Source organism: Colobus angolensis, unplaced genomic scaffold (genome assembly GCF_000951035.1).
Source record: "Colobus angolensis palliatus isolate OR3802 unplaced genomic scaffold, Cang.pa_1.0 Scaffold68, whole genome shotgun sequence".
NCBI classification, from domain to species: domain Eukaryota; kingdom Metazoa; phylum Chordata; class Mammalia; order Primates; family Cercopithecidae; genus Colobus; species Colobus angolensis.
In genome coordinates, this window is record NW_012120487.1 from 4,274,289 (window position 1) to 4,284,079 (window position 9,791).

The following is a 9,791-nucleotide window of genomic DNA, read 5'->3' on the forward strand; positions in this document are numbered from 1 at the left end:
GTGGTGCACAAGATCACAGCTCACTGCAGCTTCAACCTCCTGGGCTCAGATAATCCTCCCACTTCAGCCTCCCAAGTGGCGGAGACTATAGCTACTATATACTACAGCTGAGACTATAGGTGCATACCACCACATCCAGCAAATTTTTTGTATTTTTTTGTAGATATGGGGTTTCACCATGTCCAGGCTGGTCTCAAACTCCTGGGCTCCAGCGATCTACCTGCCTCGACCTCCCAAAGTGCTGGGATGAGAGTCATGAGCCACCGTACCCAGCTAAACCCTAATTATTGATTTACCCCAATATTGTGATATAATGACAAGAGAAAGATGAGGGAAGGGAGGTGGAACAGGGGTGTAAGAAAGCTAAATTCTCAACTATCCATAGAGGTTTTTTGGTTTTTTTTGAGACAGTCTTGCTCTGTCATCCAGGCTGGAGTGCAGTGGCATGATCTTGGCTCACTGCAACCTCCACCTCCAGGGTTCAAGTGATTCCCCTTCCTCAGCCTCCTGAGTAGCTGGGATTACAGACACACACCACCACACCCAGCTAATTTTTTATATTTTTGGTAGAGATGGGGTTTCACCATGTTAGCCAGGCTGGTCTTGAACTCCTGACCTCAAGTGATTTGCCCACCTTGGCCTCCCAAACTTCTGGAATTATAGGCGTGAGCCACCACGCCCAGCCCAATAAATGTTTTACAGTGGTAAGAAAGGGTGAGTTTTATGGTATCTGAATTATATCTCAATTTTTAAAACTGAGAAAAAGTGATAAGAAAAAGGAGTATATGCACATTATTGATTTGCATTTGCAGAAACATGGCAGTGAGCATTCAAGGAAATGATTGAGTGAGCAGCCCTCTTTATTGCCCTAAAACACCCAGGAAAGCAGGCAACCTAGTCTTTAGTGCTTTAGGGAAAAATAAACAAAGGGTCGTGTGAGAGCTGGCGAGGAAGAAACTCCAAGTGGATTCTGCGGGAACACATAATGAAGTGTGAAGAACCCTCAAGAGCCTAAGGAGAAGCAAGTCACAGTGGCCTTGGAGAGGGCCTGGATGCACGCAGGCTGTGGAATGGAGCCTGAGCCATTTTTATGGGACTTGTCAGAGGTCCTGGTGACCCAGAAAGCTGAAGGCATTTAGTTACACAGAGTTCCTCTCATACAAGACCTCTGGTTCTCCCTGGCTGTCATGCATACCCCCTACCCCAACCGGGGCTTGAGCCTCACCTGGGTTTGAGGTAGCTGAGTGCTTCTGAGAACTGGTTGGTGAGGAAAAGGTCCAGGGCGGTCATGCACTGGTCCAGGGCCTCGTGGAGGCTGCTCTCAGGAGTCCTGGGGGAAGAGATGCGGGGCATGACACAGGAGCCCTCCAGCCCTCCAGCCTCTCCTGGCTGGGACAGAGCCTCACAGGGCCTACTCGGTCTCCCTGGCCAGCCTTGGGTGCCTGTCACGAGCTCCTCCAGGCTGCCACTCTGTAGTGAGACGCAGGGACAATTTGGACCCACCTCTTGGTGTTCCCAAGGGTGGGAGGGGGAGCAGAAGGGAATGTCATCTGAGATCTGATGGAGGTAGGGGAGGGGCCAAGGGCAAGGAGCAAAGAGGCCTCAGGAATAAATGATCTTACCCTCCACAAGGGTAAAGGGAGTCTTTGTGGCCCTTCTGACCCATTGGGCTCTGCTGCCCCCCGGGGGGGTGCAGCCCAGCCACTAAATCCCACAGCCCCTTTTTCCCTCCTCCGTCTCCAGGCCTCCTCCCTCCCCCAGGCCTGGACTCTAGAATCCCAGACGTTGTCACAATGGGCTTCGAGGGGCAGCAGCCCCATACGAGAGGCCCAGGGCCTTTCAAATTCACTTTGCCAATGACTCCTCCAGAATACCTGAGCCCTTTCCAGTCCTTACGTTTCTCTGTAGCTCTTACCACCCTCTGACATGATATATTTTTCTTATTTTTGTGTTTATTGTCTGTTTCCCTCCACTAAACTATAAGCTTCCAGGAAGCAAGAATCTTTAACTGCTATATCCCCAGCACCTAGTATCCGGTACAAAGTGGCGTTTAATAAACATCTGTTAAGTGAGTGAATGAATGAATGAATGGTCTAAGGCTAGGAAAGCAAACCCCTGGCTTTTCTGGGTCTCAGCTTTCCCATATAAAAATGAGAGATGGAACTAAGAGATCCCAGAGGCCCTGTCTATTTGATGTTTTGATAATGCCTCTTCTCAAGGGGCCTCCTTTGAGTGAATGTTCCAGAAAGGGGCCTGATGCTCTCCCTGAAGGGAAGTCCTATTTCCCAAAAGTTAGTTAAAAGAAATTCCCTTTCCACCAGGCAAACTCCTACATATACCTTAAGGCCCAGCTCTAAAGTCTCCTGCTCTGACATGCGTCAGCAGATCTTCCCAGGCAAATTGAAACATGCCTTTTTCAAAACCGAACTCCTGTTCATTCTCCCAAATCTGTTCTCCCCCAGTCTTTGCCTTTCTTTTTTTTTTTTTTTTTTTGGTAGATATGGGATCTCGCCATGTTGCCCATGCTGGTCTCAATGAACTCCTGGGTTCAAGTGATCCTCTTGCCTCAGCCTCCCAAAGTGTTGGGATTACATGCGTGAGACACCATGCCTGTCTGCCATTTTAATAAGCAACACTCCTCTACCCAATTCCTCAAGCCAAAAATCTGATAATCATCTTTGCCACATCCCTTCTCTGGCCTCTGCATCCCCTCCATCACTAAACCCCACTAAACCCCATCAATTCTACTTCTTAACTTTTTTTTTTCTTTTAAGAATTTTTACAGAGATGGGGTCTCATATGTAGCCCAGGCTGGTCTCGAACTCCTGGGTTCAAGTGATCCTCCCACCTCATCCTCCCAAAGTGCTGGGATTACAAGTAAATGCCACAGCCTACTTCCTAACATCTCTCAATCAACCCCTCCTATGCCCAATACCTTCTGGTCCAGGCCAGCACCATCTTTACCCAGGTCTGTCGGAACACTCTCCATTCCTCTCTTTCCACCTTCTTCTCTCTTCTCTGTTAGACCTTTTTATTCTATATTTCATGTCTCTTAACTAACTTCTATATTATCTCTTGGACCCTCTGTTAGATCCTGAGTGATTTCTTTCATTTCACCAGCTCTCTCAATCATTAGGTGTGTCTGCCCTGCTACTTATCCTGTCTACTGAATTTTTCATTTCAATGATTGTATTTTTCATTTTGTGAAATTCCACTTGGTTCTTTTTCAAATCTTAGTTATCTGGGGTAGTATTATGTTCCCTGCCTCAAGTCCATCTTCAATTCATTTATACATTTTAAACATAATTATTTCTATTCTATATCTCATAATTCCAGCATGTTAGACTACCAGGGAAACTAAATCTGCTCTTTTTTGTTTCTGGTGCCTGCTGCTCACACTGGCTTATTTCCCTGTGTGTTTTGCGATTATATTACAAATTCACGTTTGAGAGATCCAAAGGGACTGTGGGATTGCTCCAGGAAGGAGTTTTCATTTACTTTGGCCAGGTTCTCAGGGGAACTACCACCCTGAGACCATTTAAGTTACTTTTTTAAGTTTATGGTTTCCAGAACCACAAAGGCAGTGGTGTGCCATCAAACCCAAAGTTTGTGTGATGGCAGACCAGTATTTATAATTTTTTAGGGAGTCTTTTTTTTTCCCACCAGAAATGCTGTCTCCCTTTGCTGGTGGGGGCGGACCTTTTTTCTAGCCAATCTTCCTATTCACTGAGGCTGCAGTCCTCGGAGGGTCCCAGATTTATGTGTTGAGTCGGGGGATGCCAAGTTCCAACTCCTCAAACTATAACTGTGTAGGCCCAAGACCTTCTTTCCCATCTGTTGAGTGGCCATTGAAACTCCCGGCTTCAGATTTCTGAAATGTGTAAACAGCCTAAGGTTGCTGTGGCTTCATCTTGTTTGCCAGCCTGACTTCAGTTCTCTCTCCACTCTTGGCTGAAGGGTGTTTCTGTTACTTCTGTGGGAGCTCAGGAATGTACTTAATTATTATTTTTATTTATTTATTTTTTGAGGACAGGGTGTCGCTCTGTTGCCCAGACTGGAGAGCAGTGGTGTGATCTCAGCTCACAGCAATCTCCTCCTCCCAGGTTCAAGCTATTCTCCTGCCTCAGCCTCCCAAGTAGCTGGGATGACAGGCACCCACGACCACGCCCAACTAATTTTTTGTATTTTCAGTAGAGACAAAGTTTCATCATGTTGGCCAGGCTGGTATCAAACTCCTGACCTCGGGTAATCCACCTGCCTCGGCCTCCCAAAGTGCTGGGATCACAGGCGTGAGCCACTGCACCTGGCCAGGAATGTACTTTAAAGGATGTTTGTTGTAACTCATCCCAGCCTCTAGGTAGTTTCTTTGAGAGAGAACATTGGAAGCGTTATTTCCCCTAACCTGTCTCTCCCATAATCGCCAAAGATATGTCTTTAAAACCCAAATCTGGCTGGGCGCGGTGGTTCACGCCTGTAATCCCGGCACTTTTGGAGGCTGAGGCAGGTGGATCACCTGAGGTCGGGAGTTCGAGACCAGCCTAACCAACACGGAGAAACCCCGTCTCTACTAAAAATACAATATTAGCCGGGCGTGGTGGCACACGCCTGTAATCCCAGCTACTCAGGAGGCTGAGGCAGGAGAATCGCTTGAACCTGGGAGGTGGAGGTTGTGGTGAGCAGAGATCGCGCCATTGCACTCCAGCCCCGGCAAGAGCAAAATTCCATCTAAAAAAAAAAAACAAAAAACAAATCTAACCATGTCACTTCTGGACTTAAAATCCTTCCCTGGCTTCCCATTGCTCTTAGGGTAAAGGCCAAGTTCCTTTCCATGGCCCAAAACGCTCCACCTGATGCTGCCCCTGCCCCTCTCTTCAGAGGCTGGGACAGTGTCTGTCTGTGTGCCCAGGGCATAGCCTAGTGACTGGTGTTCAAGCCATTCATCTCTGTTGGATGAATCAACGAAGCAGCAGTGAGCACCTACTGCCCAGGTGTTTAACTGGCATTCTCTCTAATTGCTCTCAAAATGCCCTATGAAATGGGATTATTACGCCCCACACCTACATACCATTGCAGATGGGGAAACTGAGGCACAGAGGACAGGTAACTTGGCTAAGGTCACACATCCAAGCATGCGTTCTAACCCAAGTTTCTGCCTGAGCCAGTGCCCATAAGCTCAGCCCCAGGGAGTCAAGCCCATTGTTGTGGTTTATGGCAACCACTAAACAATTTCAGAGCCAAGAGCCTGCCTCCCATTTCTGCACACACACGCACCCCTTACCACCTCCATCCCCTACCGAGGGAGAGGTCCCATCTGCTTGGTCTACCTGGAGAGAAAGATCCAGGCCGGATGGACAGTCAGTGCAGAGGGGCACAGTCCTTCCCTCGGCAGCCCCGGCACCTCTCCTGCTTAACTGGGATGAGGCTGTCTGCGGTGACCTCCCCAGACTGGGGGTAAGCTGAACCCTGGGCTGATTTCCTCCCTCCTTCCCTATCACAAGCACCCATGAATCTCACGCTCTAGACTATGCATAGGACTGGGCTCTGGGGACACAGAGTGGACACAGATCTAGGCCTGCCTCCTCAGGAGCTCACAGCCTACAGGAGACAGATGCAGACAGGGCAGCGACCGCCACAGTGCTCAGGGCTGTGATAATGGGAATCACTGGGGGCCAAAGGGGCCCAGAAGACACCTCTAACTCAGCCTGGGGCACTGAGGAGGCGGAGTGGAAGGAGGATGGCATCATGGAAGGGGGATGGCATCAAGGAAAATGCCATCAAACTGAGAACAAGATGGAGAAAGAAGTCTAAGAAGGGGAAACAGCACACACACAGGGTTGGAGGCATGACATCACAGTTAGGAGGTACAAGTGTTCTGGAAGGGCTTAGAAGACAGAGGCTCTGGAAGGCCAGCTAAATGGAGGGGTGACGCTGAGGAGGCTAGAGAGCTCAGGAAGGCTGGAGACATACACCCCATTTGACTTAATAATAGCATTAACAACCACCCATTGCCACAAAGAGATTACCACTTCAAGTTATCTAAATTGATGACTGCATTATTTCACTCAGTCCTGTCAGCAGGCACCCTTATCTGCCTCTGACAGATAAGGTAGGGACAGGCAGTGAAGACAGGTACACAGTCAGGCTCCTCTCAGGAGCCTGGGAGAAGACAAAAATGCATTCTGTGGAAGCAACAGCGCCAAACCTTTCCCCTCACCTGACTGAGACTGGGGCCCCCATTTCTCTACAGGCTGCCCCTTCATCTCCAAGACCTTTCTTTTCCCGGGACACCTTGCCTGGCCCAGGTAACATCTATCTATTCCTGCGGTGATGGTGGCCTCTCCACTGTGTGTTGGGGAACCGAGGAGAGGGATGGGGAGAAGAGGTGCTGGGCTGGATGGAGCAGAACTGGTGACCAATGCCAAGAGCTCTGGCACAGTGGTGGCAGCTCTCTCATTCAGATCCCACCCACACTTGAGGCCCGAATGAGAAGGGAGCTAGGGGGTGGGAAACGGTGTCATGTAGCCCAGAGCCACCCCCACTCTCCCCTCCCCTCCCACTTCTCTACTATAGTTGGCTTGTACTACTTCTTCTGTGCCAATGGGCAGATCTGGGTAGAGCTGGAAGACCCTCAGTTCCCACTGAGGACAGAAAATCCTCCTACCTCCATCCCAGTCAGGGTGAGGTAGGTGTGGGGTGGGTGAGGCGGCGGAGCAGTCGCTCAGGAAGCCAACTGCAGTCAGAGCTGGATTTTAATCCCTGCTCCAGCACCGAGGGGAACTTGGGCTCAATGAGTAAAATAATCTGTCCATGGGGATCTGTTGCTTCCGAAGTGATCTTTCTAAATGGCAAAAATGATTCTGACTCTCCTTCCAAAAAGTCTCCCTTAGCTGCACATAAATGTGTCATGGAGTGATGTAGCATAACCTAATGCAGTGTGGCCTGCAAGAGTTCTGAAAGCAGACAGCCCTAGACCCAAGCTGCAGCTATTACTTGCTGGATAACCTTGGGAATGTTCCATGCCCCCTGTGAGCCTCCGTTTCCTCATCAAGGAAGTGGGAATGACAGTACTTACCTCCCACGGATTTTGTGAAGAACGACTAAGACTATGGAAAGCACAAGAGTACTCAGAAAATGTGAGTAATTATTATTTTTTCTAAAATTATGTATTGCCATCTTTTTTTTTTTTTTTTCGAGAGAGGCTCACACTGTTGCCCAGGCTGGAGTGCAGTGGCACTACCTGGGCTCACTGCAACCTCTGCCTCCCGGGTTCAAGAGATTTTCTTGCCTCAGCCTCCCGAGTAGCTGGGATTACAGGTGTGCGCCACCATGCCCAGCTAATTTTTGTGTTTTTAGTAGAGACGGGGTTTCACCATGTTGGCCAGGCTGGTCTCAAACTCCTGACCTCAGGTGATCCGCCTGCCTGGGCCTCCCAAAGTGCTGGGATTATAGGTGTGAGCCACTGCACACAGCCTTACCATCATTTCTTGATCAAGTAGCACTGACTTTATAAAGAAACTAAATAACTTTAAAAGATTGAGTGGGCTAGGCACGGTGGCTCAAGCCTGTAATCCCAGCACTTCAGGAGGCCAAGGCAGGAGGATCGCTTTAACCCAGTAGTTTGAGACCAGCCTGGGCAACAAAGTGAGATCCTGTCTCTATTTCATTTCATTTCATTTCAGATCGAGTGCACATATCCAACAACCCAGCAATTCCACTACTAGGTGGCACCCTCGTGAAACACATGTGCAAAGGACAATCGTACAAGAATATTCACTGTCAAGACACTGGGAACATCTCGACATCCATCAAGAAGGATAAATAAACAAACAGAGGTGTCTACATAGGGTGGTGTATCACACATTAGGGCAAGTGGGACAACAGCTGCAGGATCCAGGCTAAATCTGAGACCTGAAGTTGAGTGTGAAAACACAAGCTGCAGCATGACACATGCTATAGGACTCCATTCACAGAAAACTTTGAAGTAAAAACAAACTAGTATTTTTAAGACTTACACACACTAAGCAAAAGAATAAAAACAGGGAAATGATAAAACCTAAATTTAGGATGGCAATCAATTCTGGAGAGGGAAGGAGGGAAGAGGTTTCCACAAGACTTTCAAGGGTCTGTACTATGGTTTATTTCTTAAAAAGAACATAAAATAAATGGGGCACAATGTTAATATCTGACAAAGTTGGGTGGCAAGGGTATGTGAGTTCATCTTACTACTTGCTATATTTTTCTGAAGACTTAAAATATTTCATAATTTTTAAAGAGGTAGAGATTTAAGGCTTGATTTGTTCACCAATGACCATCTGGGCCCAGAGCAGGCCTTGCTGAGTGTCTGTTGAGTGAGTGTCTTTGTAGTGAAGGTGAAAATGGTCCTGCTGCATGCGGCCCTCCTCTGCTCAGACTCCACCAGGATGACCCTAACCAGGGGTGGTGACAGATGGACAGGTGGCTTCAAAGAAGAGTGGGCAGGCATGCAGAGAGGCAGGTACGGTTACGCATAAGGAAGACCCACCCCCCGTGAGAAGAGCAAGCTCCTGAGGCCTGCAGCAGGGCCAGAGGAGCCCAGGGTTGTAGAGGGCAGTTAGGCAGGGATGTAAGCATATAAGGAAGTGGGATGAATGTGGTTTTCAGCCCTGGAGTCTAGACTTCTTTGATAGATACCTTGCTCCATGCCCTCCTTCTCTCCTGGAAACCACTTTTCTGGACCCAGCAGGGTGGTGGTGCTCAGTGAGGGCTGCGCAGAAGGAACCTACCCAGCCTCCAGCTTTACAAAGACTTGGGCCCAGAGCAGGAAAGGAGCAGCCAATCCCACTTCTCTGTGTTTTCCAAAGGAGGGACCAGAAGTCTAGGAAGTGTAAAGGACTGACCAAAGTCATACAACAAAGATGATCAAGCTGAAACTCGCCACGCAACCCTCTCCCAGGCCAGGGTGTCCCCCAGCAACCCAGCTTCCAAGCCCTGATACAGCCACACACATGCAAGCCCTGTGGAGGCTTCTAGCTGCCAGCTGGCACCAGCCTCGTCACCTCCCTGTTCATGTGTCATGCCTCCGGCCCTTAGCAAATATTGTCACTGGTGGTGAGGCTCCAGGCAGGGTGAGCCCTCCTCCCAGCTCACCTGGGCTGGCTCTCTGCCCAGCAACCTCCCAGCAGTCAGGGCTCCTAGCAGCTGCCCCCTTCCCTGCCCACTGCGGCCCAGGAAAAGCAGAGAGTTGCTGAAGGTCTCCCCACAGTAGTGTCTGTCACTGGCGGGGGTGATCTAGGTAGGGGTCCCATAGGGGTTTCTCAGTGGGATGTGGGTAGGGTTGGGCAGGAGAGTCACGTTGAAGGTGACAACACTCACTTTTTACTACCCAGGTTCCTGCTGCATCCAATGGGACCGGCTGGCCCATACCTTAGCCGTTTAAATTCCCCTAATGTCCCTGAAGATGATGGGGTAGGGGGATCTGACAACAGACAGAACTGAGTTCAAATCCTACCCCCAACTCTTACCTCCTGGGTGACCGATGACAAGTCACTTAAGTGCTGTGCCTCAGTTTCCTCATCTGTAACGGGGATGAGAGTAACAGGGCCCACCCCACAGGAGTGAACGCCACGAGGCAGGTGGGGAAGGCTGCTCTGAATGTGTCTGTGACTATAGCTCCATGAGAAAGTTGGGACCCAGAAGGGGAGTGACCGACCCGGGGTCTCCGCGCCTCCGCCTCCTCGCAGCCCGCCCCCACTCCTAGCGGCGGCGGCGGTTCCCAGGGGCCAGGCGGGATGGGGGCTGGAAGCCGCAGTGCG

The 9,791-nt window shown here is 49.7% G+C and overlaps 1 protein-coding gene across 4 annotated transcripts in view; it reads right to left on the reverse strand.

Moving 5' to 3' along the window:
• Positions 1–9,791, reverse strand: part of TTC39A (tetratricopeptide repeat domain 39A) — a 58,440-nt gene that overhangs the window by 33,503 nt on the left and 15,146 nt on the right. For 2 of the 4 annotated variants that reach the window (XM_011926252.1, XM_011926250.1), the window contains one exon: positions 1,226–1,330. In XM_011926252.1, coding sequence (XP_011781642.1) covers positions 1,226–1,330 — 105 coding nt within the window. Of the gene's footprint in view, positions 1–1,225; positions 1,331–1,622; positions 1,771–9,500; positions 9,665–9,791 lie in introns of those variants that run through there. The other 2 variants (XM_011926254.1, XM_011926253.1) reach the window with 2 other exon arrangements.